The sequence below is a fragment of the Microplitis mediator genome, chromosome 9 (assembly GCF_029852145.1).
Source record: "Microplitis mediator isolate UGA2020A chromosome 9, iyMicMedi2.1, whole genome shotgun sequence".
Lineage (NCBI taxonomy): Eukaryota > Metazoa > Arthropoda > Insecta > Hymenoptera > Braconidae > Microplitis > Microplitis mediator.
Genome location: NC_079977.1, coordinates 2,647,309 through 2,672,515, shown reverse-complemented (window position 1 = coordinate 2,672,515; position 25,207 = coordinate 2,647,309). Strand labels below are relative to the sequence as shown.

At 28.8% G+C, this 25,207-nt stretch overlaps 3 protein-coding genes across 6 annotated transcripts in view; 1 reads left to right on the top strand and 2 right to left on the bottom strand.

Annotated features, from left to right (window-relative positions):
• LOC130675215 (UNC93-like protein) overlaps positions 1-25,207 on the top strand; it is a 206,175-nt gene that overhangs the window by 92,904 nt on the left and 88,064 nt on the right. The window contains exon 3 of the mRNA XM_057480771.1: positions 24,157-24,311. The gene's annotated coding sequence lies outside the window, so the exon portion shown is untranslated. The remainder of the gene's footprint in view (positions 1-24,156; positions 24,312-25,207) is intronic.
• Positions 1-25,207, bottom strand: part of LOC130675212 (metabotropic glutamate receptor 2-like) — a 132,291-nt gene that overhangs the window by 102,199 nt on the left and 4,885 nt on the right. The window contains exon 1 of one of the 3 annotated variants that reach the window (XM_057480763.1): positions 10,419-11,205. The exons of the other annotated variants lie outside the window; for them this stretch is intronic. Within the exon in view, the coding sequence (XP_057336746.1) occupies positions 10,419-11,061 (643 nt within the window). The 5' untranslated portion in view covers positions 11,062-11,205. Of the gene's footprint in view, positions 1-10,418; positions 11,206-25,207 lie in introns of those variants that run through there. 3 annotated transcript variants of the gene reach the window in all.
• On the bottom strand, positions 622-2,349 carry LOC130675217 (uncharacterized). Of its 2 annotated transcripts, XM_057480778.1 has the most exons (3): positions 2,199-2,349; positions 1,214-2,097; positions 622-849 (listed from the first exon to the last, which is right to left on the bottom strand). In XM_057480778.1, exons 2-3 carry the CDS (start codon positions 1,738-1,740, stop codon positions 846-848), a joined length of 531 nt encoding a protein of 176 aa, XP_057336761.1. In that variant the 5' UTR covers positions 1,741-2,097; positions 2,199-2,349; the 3' UTR covers positions 622-845. The 2 variants fall into 2 exon arrangements, with proteins under 2 accessions (XP_057336761.1, XP_057336762.1); XM_057480779.1 differs by lacking the exon at positions 2,199-2,349 and having other exon boundaries at positions 1,214-2,124.

Sequence of the window (25,207 nt, the reverse complement as noted above, 5' to 3'; positions counted from 1 at the left end):
ACGGCATTAGTACGTGTGGATAAGAAGAGTTGAATCGTTGGATTATGGTCGGTTGCAATAGATTCTAGCGTCTAGGAGACATTATAAGATAATACTACTGGGAGCTTTTTCGTAATTTTATACTATTAGACCCGCGGGGGCTTTTTTTTTAATCATGGCAGTAGTAATTTCTTTTTATTCTTACCTACAACCGCCATCCTAAAATAAGCTTTTGCTCTGATAATAATAAACTTCCGCACACTTTAAAACTATGATTCATTTCAAACTTTTTATTCAGTTCATATTTATTTTATATATTAAATCAATAGCCATCGAAAAATTTTATGTTATTTCTATTCAATTTTACTTTTTATTTGTATTTTATTAACATGTGAAATTTAATCGAGTTTCGCTCGTATGATTCCTTACTAAGACTATTTTCAGACTTTTTCTAGTATTTTGATTGTCTTTAGATCAAAAACAGTTCAAAATTTAAAGACAGATCAAATAGTTCAAATACAGAGCAAATTCAGTCTAAAATTAGATCAAATTTTGCATCCCGGGAAGACAAATAAGTGCAATTGATGGTAATAAAATGATTAATACCAAAAATAATTGAGTAATTTATATTAAGGGGTTAGGGGTACTCAGAGGCCTGAAAAAATGATGATTTTCAATAATTTTTTTTTTGTAGTTAATTACTTTATTTGACAAAAATAAAAACATAGCTTTATTAGAACACGTTTCGATTTGACTTCACGAAAATTTCAAAAAAAAAAATTAATAATTCAAAAAGTTATCGCTGTTTTTGTAGAGCCCGTTCCTCCCGAAGTCCTTTGCGGTGATCATCATAAGTCCTTGGAGATTCATCTAAAATCAATCGGACAAGAAAAATTAGTTTTATTAATAGATAATCTTGTGCCTGATCGAAGCTTTTTTTTTTTTTTTCGAAATTAACAAAATGGCGGCCTCAGGAAATTTTTTTCAAATTTTCGAGAAAAAAACCGACAGTTTATTGTTAAAAAAAAATCGAAATTTTTGAAAAAAAAAAAAATCCTTCGATCAGGCACGAGTTTTTAATGTATTTCAAAAGTACAATAAATTTTATTGAAATCTACCGAGCAGTTTTTAAGTTACAGTGATCACCAGTTCAGAAAACATAGTTTTGAGAAAAACGCATTTAAAGTTTTGCTATGGATTTATGTCGAATTATAAGAATTATTTAATAACTTACACTGAGTCATCTATTCCTGGACCATATAATAGCTCTTCAGCCGTCATAGCAGCTTCCAAAATATCGATTTGCTGGTGCCTACGTTGCAATCGACCTTCTCGGGTGTTATCATTAGCGCGCTTATCTGCTACTTTGATACGTGCAGCATCCATTCTTTCTGCATACCGATGAGAATTAGGCCCACAATTAAGTCCTAGTGTATTCATCAAGACTAATAATGAATTTATACCCTCATTAAATATACACATAGCAACGTATGCAGCTATTTGTACGACAGTAAAACTAGTATTTACCGTTTTTGGGCATATTTTCCATACTAGTTGGTTAAAGCTTTCATTATTATTCTGATTGAATCCACCTACACATCTTGAAAGTAAATTTTCATTACTAAGATCTTCGTATATAGGCTTGATAGCTTTTAAAACATCAGAAGGTAAGAGAGAATAATCGTGAGAATAGGTATCAAGCTCTCCTCTTGCTTCAGCGCGCTGGTAAGAGCACCAAGATTCTTCGCCTTTTGGACACATATCATGATTCGGTTTTTCATCACTCGAATTTCATCAAATTTATTATTCGAAATTCAGTACTGCTGTCTTCAGGTACATCATCTTCAGTGTTTTGTTTTAATTTTTTAGAAGATGTACTCTGAATACTTTCATCACGTTCGGCTGTTTTCGGATTAAAAACATTCTTTTTTTTGACTGAACGCGACTTATAAATTTTTTCAGAACTCCGAAGTTCTCTTGAAACCTTTCTAGAATCACGTCCCATGGTTAATAATTTAATTCACTTGAGAAATAATTTATCACAAAACTATCGACTGATCAGTGCAACGACTACAGGTATACTGGCAACCAAAAATTATTTTTCAGTTCTTGTACTACCTACAAATTGTGAATATATGTAGAAGGATTTATATATATATATATATATATATATATATATATATATATATATATATATATATATATATAATTATACATACATTAAAATGGGGAGATATTCATGACAATGAAACCCGAAAGGTCGGTTGCTTGCAGCTGTTTCTAGCTACCTGCTCTCGAATGCCACGTAGCACCCGAGCGTCCTTTGGTCATTGTTAAATAACTCGAAAAGAATTTGTCGGATTCACTTCAAATTTTCACACAATATTTTTAAAATATTATACTTTAAGAAAATCCAAAAAAAAAAAAATCGATTTTTTGAAAATTCTGACTACCCCTAACCCCTTAAGAGGAAATTTATGATGCTTATGGTCAAATCTTTATCGGCCATCGCAATTAAAAGTTACCTCACAATTATTCCTAGTATATTATCCTGAGTTATGTGATTTGAAGGAATTATTAGGTCATGTCGTCTTTAATTTCCAACAAAGCCCAATATCTTTTAATGTATTCAATTATTTGGTCTCAAAAAATAAAATAAATAATTTCGAAGCCCAATAGTGTCCCAATTTTTTGATCATTATATTTAAAAAATTTTTTTTTCATTAGATTTTGAATATCAAATAATAGTTTCCTATCCAAAAAACGTCACAATATTTTTCCAAGTTATGTGCGATAATATCCCCGGACAAAAGATCCCCGACAAAATATCTCTGTGACGAAATATAAAAAAAAAATAGTTTTATTATTAGATTCGGTCCATTGCCTTTTAGGTCCAAGATGGGAAATTTCAGGGACGGCTTGCAAGGTTCATTGCTTTCTTTTTGCCTATTAAAGCATATAAATAAAAAATTTTCAATTAATTAAAAACATAAGTAGAGAACAGTAATTAGCTTATTATCGTGCTGTGTCTTTTTTTCACGGATTTTGTGTGAGTTAATTCGAAAAAAAGCCAACACATAAGCTTGTTATCGTGCTGGGCCCAAAACACGTGACACCCCGAGATTACCCCAAGTCACTTATTCTAACAATAATTTACATTGAAACTTATTTATTAACATGATTTTTAATAGAAATTTTGAACTATTGTGACATTTTGTCGAAGGATAGTAACGCGTGTCACCATTTTTTCACATGCACTGAAAAGTTTAGCTGACCAAAAAATCAAATAAAAGTTATAAAATTAATTTCCCTTGAATCGAAGCCCAAAAAAAATTCTTGACATCAATATTTCAAAATCAATTTTCGAGTTTCTATTCAACAAAATGAAATTTAATAACCAATAAATATGAAAATTCGTATCACTTTACATTTCACAATTTGTTTATTCTTCGTCAATATAAATTTGATATATTTGTAAAATAACCAATTGCCCTTAGTAGAATTCAGAATCCTTTCAATGAAATTTTCCACCCACAATTCGGCCCATCTTTCATATTTATATTTATTGTTCTCTGACCATACAGAAAACTTGAGTTTTGTTTAAAAGTCCATAGAAATGAGCAACAATTCCGTTGTTTAAGTATCACTTTAGACTGGAATATATGTCTACTTGAACAAGTATTTCCATACACCGATTCTCAGTAGTTAAGTGCGTGGAAATTACTACCGCATGTTTCTATTCCATGCACTTGCTTTTCAAATCATGGTACACATCCACACACATGCTACTCACCATTCACATTTCAATGAATCCTCAACTTCTCATCCTCACCCCCACCCCCACCCCTCTCTATCTGTCTCCCTTTCCTCTATTTATCAATCATTCTGTCTATCCTTTAACTCTTTTTCACTCTTATTCGTGTTATTGGCAAAATTTACCTACTATACATATAGACAATTGTCATTGTTTCGGAACAATGCCTCGTTGAATTTCCGGCTGCTCGTATCCTTCAATTCGTACATACAAAGCTTTGAGGTATTTTTCTCCATCATTTGCAAATCACCTTTCGCTCTAGTTTTTTTTTAGAATTTTGAATCATTTCCGGGCGTACATTCGATACACCATCAAAATTATCCCCCATTCATTTCATCGAAATTTAAACCCCGCGATTTATTTTCATTGGAAAAAAATGATGCTCAAAATTTTAATAGTTTGTAGTTTATTTTTGACATAAAATTAGTATATTTGTATACTAATATCAGACCAGGATCATTATATATTACAAAATGGCTATTATTTATATTAAAATTTGATACACATAGAAGAGCAAAATTTGTAATTTCGTATATTAAAATTAATATGAAAAAGAATCGATAAATTGGTATCTAGTTATTTATTACTATTCAAATAAACATAGAAAAATTTAAAAAATTTATCACTTATTCGATTTATGTATATAATAAATTAATTTATAATAACGAATAAATAACAATTTATATTAATTATTAGTATGGGATAGAATTTATAAAAATAAGAGTTAAAAGTTTTTGGTATTTTTATGACCAAAAAATCAGTATCTAGTTGGGGAGCCTGGGGTACGAAGGCCCCCCTCAAAAATTAGGTAAAAATTTTTTTTTTTATTTTCGGTCGAGTTATGACCTCTATAATGTTTTTATTATAATTCAGGTCAATATGTCATATGTGGGGCAAAATGGACCACTCGAGAAAAAAAGTTGTATTAAGAAAATTTTTTTTTTTTATTTTCGGTCAAGTTAATTTTTTCGTTACAATTTTTTTTTCGTTAATTGGTCCATTTTACCCCACATATCACATATAGGCCTAAAATATGATAAAAACATTATAGAGGTCATAACTTGACGGAAAATTAAAAAAAAATTTTTTTATAATTTTTTGGGGAGGGGGCCTTCGTGCCCCAGAAAAAAAAATTTTTTTTTTCGATTTTTTGCAAAATTTCGACTGATTCTTCCGAAATAGACGAAAAATAAACAAATTTGATGGTGAAAAGCCTCAAAAAGAAAAAACCGGCTTAAGGGGGCCTTCGTGCCCCAGGCTCCCCTATACTAATTTTTCATTTTATTATTTACTACTTATTCAATTTATGTATATTGTAAATTAATTTATAATGATGAATAAATGACATTTAAAGCTAATAATTGATCAGTGATATCGAATTTATAAAATAAAAGCTAGTAACTTTTGCAATTTTCGGCTGGAAAAATCAGTATCTAAGATACCGATTCTTAATTTGACCAATCACTACTTTTTAATAGATGTATGCCATAAATTAATTAGTTTTCACTAATAAGTCACGTATTTATATACCTAAAAGTAATAATATTTACTTACTTTTTGAAATAATTGATAGTAGTTTTTCGGAATCTACAAAAATTAGTAAACTACTTTGCATTAAGTATATAATAGAACTAATTATTGATAACAGATTCCACTTCTTACTATTATTTATTAATTTTTAATTTTCTGCTTTTTCCGTGTATTTTTAAATATTATTATTTCTGGAGACGGTTTCATAAACTAATTATTCGATACATTTATTTAAAAAAAAAAAAAAAAACCGATGTAATAAACAAAAAAAAAAGCAAACGACAATCTATTTACCCAAGTACTCGATTGCTTTATATAAGTGCGCTATATAGGAAAAAGCTCTTCCGGTTTCTCGGTACTTCAGTGCTCACAATTTTTTATCTATTTTTTTTTTTTTTTATATACATATATATCTTGGATATATATTTCTTCAGGATTTCTATCACTATAGTGATAGATATATATATCAAAAAAACTATAACTCTCTTTGTATTTTACACACGTACTTGCAGCAGCCGCATGAAAAATAATCAAAGATTTTTACAAAGTAACATGTGCTGGTAAAATTGGATTCTAAAAAATTTTCGAACAACAAAAATAATTAAAAAACCTCTTATTTTTTTTTTTTTTTTCATATCATTGGAAGTATAAATTTTCAAATTGAAAAAAAAAAGATAAATTAGTCCGAGATTCATCTTATAAAAATAGTAGACTGTTGGATGAAAATAGATAGTAATAACAACAAGTAACGAGCATATATACAGACAAAGGCAAAGGAAAAATGTTAGCGTGGTAGTTTGTACTTTGTACCAAGAGTTGAGATAAAAAGACTGGTCAAGCGGATAGAAAATGATACATTCTTTTTCTAGATAACTTTGTGAACAATATAATTACATTTTAACGAAACCACTTGTACTCTATTTACAGTACAGTATATAAAAATCGTTTTGTTCTATTTTTTCTTTAATATTTATGAGTTTGTACCATAATATATATATATATATATATATATAGTAGAGTGGCTTTAAAAAGGCTGGATAATTTTTTTTTCTTTATGAAAAATTTCATCAGTAAAAAAATTAATGATCTAAAAATTTCATCTCAAAGTATTAATTTTTTCAGATCATATTAAATTTTTTTAATTTTCAAAAGCGGCTGGTCATAAAATGCGTTCGCCCTTATGGAGGGGGGGGGGGTCGCGTAATGTGACAAGGGGGTTCAGGAGGTCTAAGAAAACGTGACCACAGCTCATTAAACAATTTTTCAAATTTTTTCTCGGCTTTTTAAAATTAGAGTTTTATGAGTGGGGGTGGGGGTAGAAAATGTGACAGTGTGAGGGGTAGGGGATCTAAAAAAGTAAAATTTTGCGCGACGTATTTAACAAACGGGCCCAAACGTACGTTAGAAATTTTTGAGTGAGGTTTAAAAATGTGTCTAAAAAATTATTCAATTTCTACACAATAATATTTTTTATAAAGAAAAAAAATTTGGGAAGAAAATTATTAAGTAACTTCGAAAAATAATTGAATTTTTTTAATTTTATACGAAATTAAAAAAAAAATAAATAAATAAATAATAAGTCGGTTTTCTGTGCTACCCTACTATATATAATAGGGTATATATTTACTATATACATAAAGTAGATATGAAATCATAAATCAAGACAACAGTCAGAACTAGAACATGCGGAAATAATATCAGCGTGCATCTACACATGCAGAAGCTCTTTTGATGATCATATGAGTACTCAAGTATATCAAGCTTTAATAATTAAAAATTAAATACAGGGCAAAAAAGTATAAATGACGAGGTTTAATTTAAATGTTTGAAAGTTTACAAATCGTTAAGTACTCGGAGCACAATGAGGCTCTTGAAAAATTTTTTAGTGAAATTGTTAATATTTTAGAGATTCAAAATTAGGGTAAAATAGGACACCTGAAAATTTAATGAAATAAAAAAAAATTTGACCCGTTATCCCGTGTAGGAACCGCCAGGCATACAACAATGCCGATGACTGGCCTATTAATGGCTTGCAATCATTGGCCGATCATCAAAATACCAGTATTGGGCCATTAATGGTTGATGAGTGGCCCATAGATCTTGTATCGAAATCGCCAGTGACACCCTTGGCCAGTCATTCAGCCAATGGTTCGCCGATGATCGAATTACATTAATGGGCCAGTAATATTCGATAACCGGCCTATCCCGGGTCAAAAATAAAACTTGATTTAGACTTGGTTTACCAAGTCGAAATTTGGAGCCGTTTTTCACAAGACAAACTCGACTTTTTTTACGGAGGTATGAAATATATTAAGTTTTCGCCTCGGTTTAGACTTAACTGGCTTACTTAGTCACGATTTAAGACGAAAAAGTTTAAATCAAGTCGAAATTTACTTGGTTTAGACTTATTCGACTTGAATTTTAAGACGAAAAAGTCAAGATCAAGTCGAAATTGACTTGGTTTAGACTTATTCGACTTAAAATGTAAGGCGAAAAAGTCTAAATCAAGTCGAAACTGACTTGATGTAGACTTATTCGACTTAAATTATAAGTCGAAAAAGTCAGAACTAAAGTGAAATAATTTTTATATATTAAGGCGAAAGTAAGGCGAATAAATGACTTTTTTTCGACTTGGTTTAGCGAGTCAAAAGTAATGTGAATGACTATCGTGCTCAAAGTAAAGACGAATAAGTTGAAACTAAGATGAAAAAAGTTGAAAAAAATTAAATTTAAGTCGAAAAAGTCGAGATCTTATCAAAAAATCGTCGGCAAATCGATAACTTCAAAAGAAAATAAGGTGAAGCGAGCCTGAATCAAGTTTTATTTTTGACCCGGATGGATTTCGTATCAAAGGCACTGGTTAAACAATCGGCCAGTCATCCAGCCGATGGTAAACCGATCAATGATTAACACGCATGTCTAAAAATTTATTTTATCAAAATTATTAAAGATTCGTCCAATTTAGATGAGAAAAAACTGTATCAGATAATTGGGATTAATGCGAGTAAATTATTCTCTAGAGAATCTCGTGCCTGATCCATTTCGTTGTTCCATAAAATTTTAATCTACACGAACTAGAAAAAAAACAATAATATAGACAATTATAAAATTTTTTATTAAATACTGAAAGCAATAAAACGCTTCGTTGTTTATTTTTATTGGAGTTCCGTAATGAAACTTTCATAAGATCGCTCCGTGCGCGTTAATTTTCAATAAAAGTTAAACGTCATAACATTAAGCTGATTGTTATAGAATGCCTGTAAATAAAATAAAATACTCCCTAAGCCACAATTTTATTGCTAAATTTTTTTCCTTGAAAATCATAGACAGTTTAAAGAGGATCGATTCCCATCTAACGATTTTTTTTATAGATTTATAATAGACAGCTCAGAATTTTATTTACTTTTTCTGTCTGTTTGTATGATAGTTATTGGAGAAGTAAATTTATTTGTAGAATCGATCTATTGTGCTCTAAAACCGCTTTGTAGAAGTGATAGATTAAAAAAAAACTTTTTGGGTTAGAAAAAAATAAATTATTGGTTTATTGAAAGTTCCCACTCATAAATATATAGTAAATGTCGAGATAAAAAACAAATTGATTAACGATTTTAATATTTAGTTTTCAATTTACTGTTATTCCGAGCATGGAATAATTGATAAGAAAGTCTACATATAATAATAGATGTTACGAAATCACGGTGATAAATATTTTACTTGCTGTCGTGCTGTGTAGGCCAGTTTTAATCTCTATTACTAATAAATAATGATAATAATCGGAAGTGAATTCGGAGAGAATACGGATTTTATTTCAATCTGAATTCACTTGAAATTTTGGAGTTTTTAAAAAAATCACTCTGCAAAAAAAAGTAAATAGGGAGTTTGTCTTATCAGCGGAGTGATTTCAAAGGGATCTGGATTTTATTTCAACCCACACACTCCAATTCGGAATTTTAATATCAAAATTAACATGATTTTGAAGTTAGCAGACAATTAAAAATTTTCGAATTTTTTTTTGACAATTTAATTAACAAAAAAAAAAACTGAAAATATGCACATTTAGAAAATTCAAAAATCTATAAGTGCATTTTTTTGAAATTTTCATTTTTTTTAATCTATAGCTTTGAAAAAAATCCAAAAATTATCAGATGTCGGCTAACTTCAGTAAATAAATAAATGATCCTGAAGTTCGTAGACAATCAACAATTTTCGAATTTATTTTTCAACAATTTAATTAAAAAAAAAAAATCCACATGTAGAAAATTAAAAAATCTATAAGTGTATTTTTTTGAAATTTTGATTTTTTCAAATCTATAGGTTTTAAAAAAATCCAAAAATTATCAGAAGTCGGCTAACTCCAGTAAATAAATAAATGATCCTGAAGTTCAAAGACAATTAAAAATTTTCGGATTTTTTTTAACAAATAAAATATAAAATAAAAAATTTTAAAAAATGCACATGTAGAAAACTCAAAAATCTATAAGTGTATTTTTTTGAAATTTTGATTTTTTCATATCTATAGCTTTTACAAAAATCCAAAAATTATTAGATGGCTAACTTCAGTAAATAAATAAATGATCTTGAAGTTCACAGACAATTAACAATTTTCGAATTTTTGTTTCAACAATTTAATTAAACAAAAAAAATCCACATGTAGAAAATTTAAAAATCTATAAGTGTATTTTTTTGAAATTTTGATTTTTTCAAATCTATAGCCTTTAAAATAATCCAAAAATTATTAGATGGCTAACTCCAGTAAATAAATAAATGATCTTGAAGTTCGCAGACAATTAACAATTTTTGAATTTTTTTTTTCAACAATTTAATTAAAAAAAAAATGCACATGTAGAAAATTTAAAAATCTATAAGTGGATATTTTTCAAATTTTTTTTTTTTCAAGTTTATCGTTTCAAAAAAAAAAAATCCAAAAATTATTAGACATCGGTTAATTTCAGTATCTTAAATAAACTCCTCTTCGGAGTGAATTTCACTTTGCAATCACTCCGGATTTAACCTGCGTTCACTCCTTAAATTATTTCACAGTGTAATAATAATAATATATATTAAAATGGAATATTATCTATACAACAGTGCTGACCTTTGATAAAATCTACTGCCATCTCCAAACCATAGGTGTCCTTATCACAGTCATCGAGTATATGGGCGCCAATTTTAACACCGGGTACAATTTTATTAGTATTGAGCCAGTCAAGGGTGTAAAGCATTGCCTCAAGTGCTTGGACACCACCCTGAGGCATCACTGGACCACACGTAACAAAATCTTCTCTTTCGTGAACCATCATAAGCCCACCCAGTACAAGATCACCCTCGACAACCGCTTCTTTCTTAACAGGCCAACTGATCTGTGCCGAGAAAGCCCGAGGATTAAATTCTATCGAACGAAATAGACGATCGCTGTGTCTGATAACATGATGAGTTAGAGGATTTTCCAAGTAATGACGTCGAATTGAATCTCGTGATTTTTCATCCTCGTAGTCTATTTTTTCATTAGAGCGATCCGATGACATCATCAGAGGAAAGAAATTCTCATATATATTTTCTACCGTGTCATCCATGTCCATGTTCACAAAAGTTTCATTATTATTATTATGGTGTCTTTTAATTTTTGTTATCCAATTAAGTGACTTATTATTATAATTATTTACTTTATAACTGATAACTTTATAATTGTTTAGGAGGCAAATGTAGCCAAGTAACAGCACCAGGAAAAAATTCTTCATGACGTCACAGTCATTATTCAACACTATTTTGTTTATTCGGAAGCTTTAATTATTATTATTAATTTAACAAAATTAATTATTGAATTACGATAGTAATTAATTGTCTTCATTTATATTTTTATATGATCAGCGAAGTAATTAAACTTTTTTTTTAATTATCTGATAGAAAAAAAGTAAATAAATAATAAGACAATTAATGATAAAAGTTTTTAAACTGACATTGTTTGAACTTTTTAACGAGGATAAGTTGAGTTAATTAAGTTCAATGATGTATTGTTTCGAAAATATTCAAATGCTCGTATACAAAATGAGTTTTTCCGTACGGATTCACGATTCCCGAAGATTACTTATCATTTTTTTTGTCCACCGCTTTGATGAAATACTTGGATAGATTTTAGACCTTGGAAACTTTCGGAGAATGTTTTATTGTTTGAAGTAATGTTAAGAATTTTTTAATATATTTTTTATCAACGTAAATATATAAATATATGAAGTCATTTTTAGGTGGGATTTACTTTTTTTTTTTATTTGTAATTCAGTCGATTGGAAGAAATGAAAATTTTTGGAGGGAGAGAGGGTCAAATAGGGGAGGGGTCACCTGAAAATTTTCTAAAATTTTTTTTGATATTTTGAATTTGACATTTGGAATAAAAAAATGTATCTCAGGTGAAACGGGTCATTATCAAAAATTTTTAGTTGATGTGAATTTATTAGAAATTTTGGAGTAAAATTCAATACCTGGGGTAAGATGAGACACTGCAAAAATTTTTTTTGAAATGTTGAATTTATTGGGACTTTTGCAACAAAAAAATGTAACTGGGGTAAAATGAGACCCTTTTAGAAAATTTGTAAAAAAAAATTCTTTATTGATGAGAATTTACTAGAAATTTTGGAGTAAAATTCGATATCTGGGGTAAAAGGGAACATCTTAAAATTTTTTTTGAGACATTGAATTTATTAGGACTTTTGCAACAAAAAAATGTAACTGGGGTAAAATGAGACCTTTTTAGAAAATTTGAAAAAAATAAATTCTTAATTGATGTGAATTTATTAAAAATTTTGGAGCAAATTCAAGTATCTGGGGTAAAATGGGACACCTTGAAATTTTTTTGAGACATTGATTTTATTGGGACTTTGGCAACAAAAAATGTAACTGGGGTAAAGTGAAACCTTTTTTGACAATTTATTTAAAAAAGTTCTTTACTGATGTGAATTTATTAGAAATCATCGATCAAAATCAAATATTTGGGGTAAAATGGGTTACGTAAAAAAATTTTTTTCATTTTGCTCGAAATAAAAGAATTTTTTACAAAAAATATTGATAACATTTTAGAAATTTGTAAAGTATAAAAATAATAAAAGTTTGTACAGAAATTAATTCATCAAAAATTTGTGCCCCATCTTACCCTAAAATTTTTGAAAAATGACAGCGGACTTATGTGAAATCCAAATAAACAAAAAAAATTGATTCAAAAACTGCGAAAATTAATTACTCGCTTAAATATTCCATCGTGCCGTCTCCCATATCGTTTATTTTTTCACTGATTAGTTTAATTAAATAAATATACGAATTTAAAAAATAACATCTTCTTCATCAATAATTTTTTTTCATATTAAATAAAGTACACGTCAATAAAAAAAATTCTCCACATGAATGCCCGACACATCGATCAATTTTCGTTGAATTAATATAATAATAAATAAAATAAAAAATATGTGAATGTGAGGTTTTTTATCATCGCAGTCTGTACTGGAGTTCAAATAGCCAAAAAAAAAAAATTTATGTGGTTGTTATAGATAAAATTCATTTGATCATTCAGCCGTATTAATATTTCCAGATTAATGAATATCTATACCGTAATTTATAATTGTTATGGAGTAAAGCGGGAAAAAAAATTTTTTTATAAAAATAATTAATTTATTAATTAACTGTAAACAAAATAATATTTTGTATTCATAGCAAACTTTACACTATCGCAATATTTATGACCAAAGTTTGACAATATTCGTAATTATTAATTAATATGCGTTTTCGATAATTGCATGGATAGTTTTCACAACATCGTTCTCTGAGGTACACCAGAGTTATAAAGTTCTAATGAGGTTTCGATGGAAACTAAAATCTACTGAGTCATTGGCAAATGTCTTTTTTTTTTAATTAAAAAAAACAAAAAAAAATTTAACAGAATTTCATCTATTTCTCGTCTTGATCCGCGAGTTAATTTTTTTATAATTTAAATTCATTTTAATTAAGATAAATTTACTTTTTTTAAATTCTTTAGTGGATTAAAGTTCTTACGGAAATAAAAATAAAAAATAACTAATGAGATTTATGTTAATAAAGATGAATCTGAGTCTGAACAAAATGTTGTCAGTAATTTGTGGTATTTTAGTAATTAGTTCTCGCGGTTTTGAATTTAAGTATAAATATTAGCAATGTTAATAATATTTCCCGTGTAAAAAAAATTCGTTCCAAAAAGATTCCAAAAAAGTTCCGCATGTGTAACTTCTAAACATGAGACAGATTAGAACTTCGAATGGAATTTTTTTGGAACGTTACTAATTTAGATGGTAAAAAAAAGTTTTTATCAGCGAATTTAGAGACAAAAAAGGACGTTTTTGGAATTTTATACAGACATTCTGAAAAAGTTCCAGAATCACCACTTTTGACTTTTTTATGGACTAAAACAGGCAGTTCAAAACATTCCAAAATCACTACATTTGCATCTTTTGTAGACTAAAGACGTTCCAGAAACATGCCAAAATAGTTCAAAAATCACTACTTTTTAATTTTTTGAAGAACAAAAAAAAACGTCCATAAAAAATTCCAAAAAAGCTCCAAGATCGTCCTTGTTTTACTCTAAATTTGCTCATAAAAACTTTTTTTTTTACCATCGAAATTAGTAATGTTCGAAAAAAAGTTCCATTCGAAGTTCTAATCTGTCTCATTTTTAGAAGTTCCACATGCGGAACTTTTTTGGAATCTTTTTGGAACGAATTTTTTTTACACGGGTTCATACTATGAATTCTAATTTTGCTTCATTAATTTTGTATATATATTTATTATATTATTGAAATTCAAAATTAATCCTTATCAAACAATGAATTTATTAGATGCGCCTTAATCTCATTGCATAATAAATTTTTAAGTCCATTTATTAATTTGAATATTAATTAATAATTTAAAATAATCTTTTTATTTAAATCAAAAATTTATGATAAATACGACTGTCCAGAATATTCAAACGAGTGAATTATTAACTTTTTAAGCTCTTCTGCAAATCCTATTGGCTTTATTTATTTCAAACAAACTTGTTATCATTTTTAAAAAAATTCCGGAATTCGAGGTACGTAAAAAATTTTTTTTCCTGTCCTAATTACCCTCCATACTTTTATTTCACGTCCGTTCGATAGATATCGTATTCATTAATTTTTTTGATAAAAAAAAATTTTTCCGCTCGCAATAGGAAACAAAAAAAAATTTTCTGGTTTTTTTTTACTGCGAGTATTTTTTTTCATTTGCAATCGAAAGATCTCGAATGACTCATCAATTTTTTCATTCAAAAAAAAATTTTTTTTCGCGGGCGCGATACCAAAATTATTTTTTTTCATAAATTTTTTTTACTGACTTTAATTACTGTTTATATTTAATTTCTTATTAAAAAAAAATTTTCAGGTGTCCCGACCTGCCTCTAAAATTTTGTCGTACCCCGGTCGCCTTGATAACTAATTGCCATAAATTAAAAATTCAAAGCCAATATCGCATGTCAATTTATTTTCTAATCTCTGACTTAATATCATAATCAAGGCCACAGAAGTCTAATATCAAAAATATGAATAATTCATATAAATTTAAAGGTATACAATACCGAGTATATTTTATTATATGCAAATCCACATATGGCTATGATTTACTTGTCATATATATTTATTTATATTACGTATTATGAAAACTATTTCATCGCGAGCTCACGTATGATTGCGAATAACAACGAAAGTGAGGAAAAAAAAACAAATAAAATTCACGTGGGTGGGTGCAAAAACTTTTGTCTCGCGCAAATTCACAGCAGCAAAAAAATATTTAATAAAATATAAATATTACCTCTACCTAAATATATTTTAATTATTCACATAAATTTATTCGAGCGTCGCATTCAATTAAAAAATAACATTTCTGTGGAATTTAATGAAATTATTTAAATATTTTAAAATAAATTACTCGTGTGACGTATGCGAGTACTTGAATATTTATGAATTTTATTGGACAGTTTGTTATCACGCGAAAAAATTTTTTAATTGATCAACAAAAAATTATTTATTATTTGTAATTAATAATTAGGGATGTTGAGATTTTTATTGAGAGGAAACGCGCAGCTCTGTGCCAGAGCAGTCACTGAAAAGCTTACCGTTAAATACTATGGACCTACCACTAGTACCACTGCCACCACTATCACTACCACCTCTCAACTACTACCTTCTACCTTTTCTCAAACAATATCAACCCCCTCTAGCTGGCATACTCGATCCCATAGATAACGGAAACTCCTACCGCGCAACTCCTTTTTTCATCCCTCGTTTCCTGATGGTATTTATTGTGGTAAGACTCGAGTTAACAATGGGAATTTAGTCACACCATAGAAACTTCACTTCTCGATATATAGAACAAAGGAAAATATATTTAATTCATTAATTGGTTTTAATGTAAAAGTTTGTCTCTGACCCTTCGGCGGGAGATTTTTAGGATTTAAACTTTACTTGAAAGCGACATCCAGTTAAATAAAGTTTCGCGTCATGACGGACTAGGAGTGAATCCAATTTTAAAATGTTCTAATGCTCTTTGTAATTACTCTAGAAAAAGTAGGGGGTAAGTTGGCCGACTACCATTGCGACCATTTTTGAATTTCGACCGAAAAATTTTTTCTAAGATTCATTTTACCCCAGCTTTTCGCTGATTTGTAACAACCCGCATAAAAATACCATATATGATAAATATATATGGAAAAATATATAATCAATATGGGACCATATAAGTGGCCAAAAACGATATATATTTTCTTATATATAATATAGTAAGTTTTAATATAATTAATTATATATGTAAGTTTATAAGTTAATACATGTATTATATATATTTATAATCATATATGTAAACTTATAAGTTAGCACATATATGTATTACATATATTGATAATTATATATCTAAATTTGTAAGCTAGCACACATATATATATATATATTTTGAACACAATGTTTGAATCTTATAACAGAGAGAAGAAGACAGAAAAGAATAGATTTTATTTATTCTTACATATATGAGGAGACTTATATGGTTCTATATATCGAAAAATATACAAAAATTTATAAAGTTAACTACATGGTACGTATATCGTGCCATATAATGATGAATTATATATGTATTTTTATTTGTTTCCATATATAAATAACATTTATTTTTGAATATATTAAAATTTCAAGTTTTCAAATATATAAATAATATATTGAAGTTATACGGAAATATATGAAATCATATAAGAGAAAACATATATAGAAATATAATAAAATCGGCAAAAATCTATATATAGTTCTATATAAGATTTCATGTATTGTCACATATATATTTATATCTGTAACATATATTTTTTAATATATATTTACCATACATGATATTTTCATGCGGGAGTCATCAAAATTTTTCCACTGAAATTTTCGATTTTAGAAAACAAAAAAAATGCAAAATAATTTCCCCCCTCCTATATATAGTCAAAAAATATATGACCAACATATGACACTAGTCCCAGAAAATTATCTAAGGTAATAGACATCGGTGTAAAAAAAATCCATTTTCTTGAAATTTTCCCATGAGTACGCGGCTTTTTTCGCGGCCGCGTGTTCTAAAGAACGTTCAATGGAAATATAATTAAATCAGCCGAAATTTATATATAGTTCTATATAAGATTTCATGTATTGTCACATATATATTTACATCTGTAACATATTTTTTAATATATGTTTCCCATATATGATATTTTCATGCGGGAAAATTCTTAGATAATAAACAGGAAAATTTATTTTTGGCCAAATTTCTAAATGGTCGATATTTAAGTCAACGAACTCAGCTCGTTTTTTCAGACCGTTAAAAATTTACGAAAATTTTTTCGTTAAAAAATGGTGTCTCATTTTGCCCCACACTTCGCTGTGTTGTTTGTGATTTCAAGGCCTGATAATTTTTAATACTGTGAAAAAAATAGAGCGAATTTTTACTTCGGGTTCTGTTGGACAAAAACCCGCGGTATGAGTAAACAGAATTTTTATTAGCGGATTATTCTGAACAGTATTTTATTTATCGGTAGTTTGGTCGTATATATTTGCTTTGTTTTAAATGTAAACAATTAATAATGTAATGGAAAATAAATATACATGATCGAAATTCAGTTGGATAGTGAGTTAATATTTATTCCGGATGTTCATACTGTTGTAAATTTCGGTCGTTATTTTTTAAAACAGAGTCAGATGTAAAATCTATCGCTCTATTATCCCAAAATTATGACTCGGTTGTGTAAAAAATTACGACTTAATATATGCGACTAATAAATTTCAAATTTTAAGTATCGTAAAAAATAAATGATAGAATATACGAATTGGAGCAGCAGTAATACGGGGGATAATAAAAATAAGACACCATTTTTGAATAGACACCATTGGTAATTAAAATTCTGTCGACGTGAATTGAAACACTCATTATTTTATTTTCAATAAAATAAACTAAAAGCTGTTTTAAATTGAAAATTATATGAATAATATGAATAATAAAGAAGGCTTCTCTTAAAGTAATTAGCGGATAGAAGTACCTATTTTTTTTTTTTTTTTTACAAGGAATACCTTTAAGTAGAAGTATATAAGATGATGAAGCTAAAATTTACTTCTCGAGTTATAAAGTTCGTTGATAAATTACTCGCCTTCAAAGTTTAATTGACATCAAAAAATTTGTCTATTTGTTTTACGATAGTGATTTTATATTATGATTGATCTATAATTACTACAGTACATATATAAAAATACATACACTGTAAAAATGAGCGGTATTAAAATGAACACACCGGTAGGGTTAAGAGTTAATTAACTCCGATAATAATAAGAGTTAATTAACTCCGATTGTGTAGGGTGGGGGTGGGAGAGTTTTAAGATCTACAAGGCAGAAAAATGATCCTGAAGTTAGCAGACAATTGAAAATTTTTAGGCTTTTTTTTTTAACAATTAAATTTGAAGAAAAAAAAAATTAAAAATATGGACATGTAGAAAATTTCAAAGACTACAAGTGGAATTTTTTTAAATATTTTTTTTTTTATAATTTACCGTCTAAAAAAAAGTCCAAAAAATAATTAGACGTCGGCTAACTTCAGTATCATGACAGAAAAATAGTAATAATAATAGGGGAGGGTGGGGCAGAGCGGCCCCCCTAAGCCAATCATTATTTTGTGTGGCTTTCAACCATATGATCACTTTACTTTTGTCCTATTTCGAACAAATTTATGGACATTTTGCCAAAATTCTAAAAAAAAATTTTTTTTTTGTGGGGCAGAGCGGCCCCCCTTCAAAAAGTGATAAAAAAAATTTTTTTTTTTCGTTTTTTTTTTTTCAAATTGTTTTCATCATTAAAAATGTATTTCTTTCTCTTGACAACTATTTTTGGTTTTATATTACTCGAAAAAAATTTTTTAAAGTGTAAAAAATCATTCACTCTCGATTACCTTAATTACTAATTGTTATTTAATAAAAAAAAAAAATCAATTCTATAATTTTACTTAATTTCCAAAATTTATCAACTAAAAAATAAAATTTAATTTTTATAAATTTTTAGTGACCAAATTTGCCTCTTACATAAAGAAACGGCCGAAAAATATGAAAAATTAATTTTTTCGGAAGTTTCGGCTAGTCCATTTTGTCCTAGGTGTTATGCGTAGGGTTAGAAATGTGGAATTATAATAATTTTTTTTTAATTTGACGGTAAAAATATGAAAAAATCACTTTTTCAAAATTTTGGGCTTGTCCATTTTGCCCTAAATGTCATGCGTAGGGGTAAAAATGCGCAAACATATCGGATTTATAGTAATTGGTCGAAAAAAAAAATTTTTTTTTTTGGTCAAAATTTCAGGGGGGCCGCTCTGCCCCACCCTCCCCTATATGATACTGAAGTTAGTCGACGTCCAATAATTTTTTTTTGATTTTTTTTTAAACAATAAATTATTTAAAAAAAAATATTTGAAAAAATTGCACCTATAGTTTATTAAATTTTCTACATGTGCATATTTTTATTTTTATTTTTTTTTCAAATTAAGTCGTTGAAACAAAAATTCGAAAATTTTTAACTGTTTGCTAACTTCAGGATCATTAATAATATTTCGTTAAAATTTCGAACTTATCGTTAATTGAGATAATAACAATTTTATTTCCTGTAAAATAAGAAATGTCACTTTTATTAAACTGAACAAAAGCTGAAATTTTTGATCACTAGTCCAATTAAATGTTTAGAAAAAATATTATAATTATTTTTATTATAACTCTGATGTTTTTCATGAGGTAATGACTGATTTTAAGATGATAAATTAATCATTGATAATTTTATTTTATTTTTGTCGCTGATTTAGTTTGCAAAGAGACTGCGAATCATAAAAATCTCTTTCCCATATTTTATACAGTAACATTAGCATGTAATTGTGGGTAAATATTCTTTGGATTTCTCCATAAATTGGCAACTCTGTCGTATCATTAATTTTTGAAACAATAAAATTTTTTTTTTTGTATTTGAAATCCAATTCGACTTCTGATACTTTTTGGGCCCACGGGTCAACCGTTTTTCCGATTTTTTTCTCAGCACCGAGCCCGAGTCTAGATTTTCTATAGAATTTCTTAGACCGCGATCCTGACAAAAATTAGGACGTCCGTTGGATGTTTGGTCCCTCGGTATTTGAAATCCAATTCGACTTCTGACTTGAAAAATAAAACTACTTTTTTTTTTAACACCACTACCGGTGTTAATTTAACACCGTTTTCGGGGTTAAATTTAACATCAGAATAGCCTGAGCTTACACGAGTTTTTTTTCTTTATCCGTGTAATAAAAGAGCATATAAATTATATATGAATAAAAAAATATTCAGTTAGATTTTTAAAAGTCGCCAAAGAAGATTTATTGCCTGCCATTATTTACATCACGTCATTCTATAAACGATTCCTTGTTATTTTTCGTTGCGATAGTATTCTAATATACCGTTCGATAGTTCCCGTAGTAGTAGAAGTTAGAAGTAGTTATAGTAGAGTAGTAGTAGTAGTAGTAGTAGTAGTAGTAGTAGTAGTAGTAGTAGTAGTAGTAGTAGTAGTAGTAGTAGTAGTAGTAGTAGTAGTAGTAGTAGTAGTAGTAGTAGTAGTAGTAGTAGTAGTAGTAGTAGTAGTAGTAGTAGTAGTAGTAGTAGTAGAAGTAGTGATGTCGGCAGCGGGTGATATACATAGGGTAGAATTCGGAATTTGAGGAAATAAATTTAAAGAATCTGTAGTGGTAAAACATCTAGTATAAAGTTAATACGTGACCGGAAATCCTCACTTTGTCCTCATATCCTGTAGTGTTAAACTTATTTACTCACTTTCAGAGTACTGATGTTTAGTATGTCATCATTTTTACATGTAACACATGTAATTTAATTAAAAGAAAACTTTATTATTATATACTTTCGTGTCTTATTAACGCATTTATGAGCAATAAAAAAAATATCCTTTTTTCGGGATTAGGGTAAAAAAGATTTTTATCAGCGTCCATTTAATTTTCTTATCTATTTACCCGTAGATCAAAGCTAAGAAAAAAATTTTTGATTCTTAAAATTCAAAATTTTGAATTTCAACGAAATTTTGTAAAATATTTTTTTCTCTGTAGTCTTAGATTTACGATGCACATAAATATGAAGAGATCTGAGTAGATCGATATCAATGTAGATTTTAAATTCGAAATTCTTTTTGTCCATAAAAGTATGAAATATGACAATTATTGATCAAACATGATTCTATAGACCACTATATATATGTATATATATATATGTGTGTACACATGCGAGAATAGATATTCAGCATGAAAATGACATGTGGACTAATGACTTGTCATTGAAATAGATTTGTGCTGGATCAATTGTCCCACCCACAATTGACACTTTGCCCCGTGCCACTGATATCTACAATCTATGACTTACAGTTTCTGTTCCGTCCTAATCCTCATAATCGCATATTAATATTTTGTTTGTGGAGACTTTATCATAATTAACAATCTCTTTAAATGAATGAACAAAAAAATGATAATTACTGTTGTATGTCTCAAAATTTGAACTGTAGTCTTGCCGAGAAAAAAAAATCGGTCTATAAGTTGACCCTGCGGGCCAGCCCCAAAACTTCCCGCTGTTTTCGAGCTCTTCGAGCTCGCAAATACTTTTGTATGCCATTGTTTTGTAAAAAACCATTTTTGAGCATTTTTTTCTCCCACGATATCTCGCGAACGAATTAACCGATTTTGATGGTTGAGGCGGCAATCGGCGTGTTTTATCAAGTTCTCAAGCTGATCGAATTTTGAAATTGATTTATCCAGTCGTTTTTGAGAAATTTCAAAAAAACAAAAAAAAGTTTTTTTTGAATTCTTTCGTCAACGGTTTCACTTGAACGAATTAACCGATTTTGATGGTTGAGGTGACATTCGACGCGGCTTATAAAGTTTTAGAGCTGATTAGATTTTGGAACCAATCCATTAAGCAAATTAAAAGTTATCCAAATAAAACATTTTTGAAAAAATTTTATTTTTGAAATATCTCCGAACGCACCCTACCGATTAAGCTCAAATTTTTACAGCTTCAAGATATTAACAAGCCGCGTCGAATGACACCTCAAAGATCAAAATCGGTTTATCCGTTCAAGAGTTATGAATATTTACATACATACGTACGTACGTACTAGAACCTCAAGACGTCAAAATCTGATAGAAATTTGGTTTTTGCAAATCGGACCGAAACCAATAACTTCCCGAATTTTTGAAAATTTTCAATTTTCTTAGCAGGAAGTTAAAAATTTTCAGTATTGAAAGATGGTATAGATTACGGTTGCGTCATAAAAGTATAATATGTAAAAAACGTTACATTACTTCGATTTTATGATTATATGTTATATAATAAAGCTTGATTGTAACACAGAGATTAAATTTGTTCGTGAGAAGTAGTGCGATAAAGATTGAAAAATGGTTGTTGTAGTAAGTTAGCTTAAAGTGACGGATTGACAAATTACCATCTATTAATGCCGCACAAAATCTCATTATTTCGGTCGTTTTCTATGACACTCTACCTAACAATAAACTACCTCTACCGACTTAATGAGCTCTTGTTTTTACTTCATGACTTACTTTGAATATTTATGTTTACCTAAGTAATAATTAGTCTTGATAAATTTATTCATGTTCGATAAAATCATTAAATAAAAAAACTAACAATTTTGTATGCTCGTGAAATTTAATGGCTTGTCTATACAGTATACAGACATCAAAAACGTCTCTTAATATATCACATTACAGATGTCACAAGGACATTCTAGCAAAAGGTTCTATTCAAGTCCCCTGAGGGCGTAGAAATTTTTTTTCGCTAATTGACTCAAAGCAGATCAATAAATTTTTTTTATACAAAATATAAGGGTATATTTGAATAGACGCCATTTTTTCCCCCGTGGGCTAAAAAAGCTAAAATCTTTTTTGGAAAATTATACAACTTTTGAGTTTTTGAAAGCCACTAGGACGTAAAAAAAAAATGAGTCGAAAATAGATCGATCAGAAAAAATTTACCCGCAGCATCTGTAACAATATTGTAGTTTTTTTTCATTTTCTACTAATTGCTCTAATCCAAAATAATTTTATAGACAATAAAAAAATTACTGCTCCCAGAATTTTATCATTTTTTTCTATCCGCATCTTTGTGATATTGATATTTAATAAAATACTTTGCAAGCCCTGATTAAACAACTGGATTCGACCGAATTAAAAATTTTGATTCTGTTATATTCTGTCGAATTCTGCAAAACAGAATTCAACTGAATTGAAAATTTGAATTTGAATTAAACAGAATAAAACCGATTTAAAAATTTCAAATTCGTTTTAATTCAGTTTAATTCGGATTCAGAACCAGAAATTGAAGAATAATTTCCGAACTAATCAGAATTAAACCGAATAAAATTATTTAAGTTCGTTTTAATTTGGACAAATTCTGGTTTTCCTGCCGAATTAGACAGAATTAATTTTTGAATCAGGTCCCGAATTAAGCGAATTTATCTGAATTAAACAGAATTAAAAATTTAATTCGATCGAATTCAGTTGTTTAATCAGGGAATACACTGATAGCCAAGTTGACGAGAAACTGGCGTCAAACTAACAGCCGTAACGAGACGTCAAGTTGGCAAAAGCTAGTATTTCCAAAGTTGTTACACTTTCTGAGAAAGTTGATGGCCAAAATTTGGCAATCCATAAGTTGACGGAAAGTTGCCTTCAATTTTCTCAGAAAGCTGCCTTCGAATTGCTCTTCACTGGCGCCAACTTTTTCAGAAAGTTGACAGCAACCTGTAGCCAAAAGTTGCAAAAGCTAGAGTTTTCGTCAAGTTGGTCGCAAAATAATGAATACCAACTTTTTGACTAGCAACTCGTGCTATCAGAGTAAGAGTAAGAGTATAAAACTATGTCTTCAATAAAAGCTGCTTATATTCCACAATAAATTCGGTTACATGACTAAATAACTAATTCAAAATATCTAATTTAAAATATCTGACGACAAAAGATCTAATGACAAAATATTTTAATCAACGATCATCGTTTTTGGTTTAAGATCAGGTTTTAATTTTATTATGATACAAGATATTTTTGGATTAGATCTAATTTCTTAGATATTTTGACGTTAGATATTTAGGGTCAAATATTTAGTCATGACACCATAAATTAAATTAACGAAATTATCCCAGTCGTAGAAAGTCTTTATTATTTTTTTTTATTGTCCCTAATAATGAGATCTATTGAATAAGTGGAAGGAAATTTTAAGTTTCAGATGAGTAAGTCAGCGAAGATAAACATCCGTCTGCCGATAACATCGACCTCTACTACTTGCAGCCTCTCTAACCAGCCTCGACTAAGTAATATCATGACATTTACCGCTGATACAAAGTCGTGTCGTCGATAAGAATGTTTCCAGCAACGGTGAGTTCAAATTGTCCATCGATTTTCTATTTCGTCTCCCACCATATGGGAAATTTTTTAAGCCCCCGTTTCTTACTTGCAATTTTTCAAAAATGCAGAGATAGGAAATTTAACGTGACGTTGTTATTCTGTTGCACAAAGCCGTGTAAAGTTACAACACGGACGTCATAGAACGTTTTTTTTACGAGAAATTCTGCGCTATAAACGACAGAATATAACAGCGATGTTAAATATCTTAATGAAAATCTAGTTAAACGATGCGCTGACAGATCAAATCCCGAGCGAAATGTCTTCGTTTCATTACTGGAAATACCATCGAGTTGTCAAATGTTTGATTACTAAAAAAAATGGCCATTCTAGATAAAAAATAATGAAATTGAAGTTTTTAAACCCGTATCGCAAAGTCAATGAAAAAAAAAAAAAAAAAAATAGAGGGATAAATTTGATAAAATAACCGTTTGTATGTATATGCATACATATTTTTTAACGCTCCGATGGTTTTTTTTTCTTTTAGAATTTTAATACATATTGATAGATAGGTCAGACTTTTATGTAAAGTAAATCTTTTTAGGGATTACATAAAGAACCTCGATGGAAAAAAAAAGAAAAAAAAAAAAGAGAATTATTGATGAAACCTTTTAGGCAGATAAATATATATTTTTTGCTTCAGTATACTTCAAAAGAATATAAATATTTCTGAATTCAGTCGTGTGTACATTCGTGAGGTCTACCGCAGGTTCAAAGTGCGAACAAATATTAAAACCCTGTGACAAAAAGTAATTGTTCATGCAAAAAAAATTCATAGGAGTGAACTTCGAAATTTGAGACAGAATTTGGAGTTGATCTTTTTTTGAACTTCAAAAAAATTTAATCCCCAGGCTTCGTTTTTGAAAAGT

Coding starts and splice junctions, on each gene's coding strand:
- LOC130675217 (XM_057480778.1), bottom strand. CDS start 1,740: ATGTGTCCAAAAGGCGAAGAATCTTGGTGCTCTTACCAGCGCGCTGAA.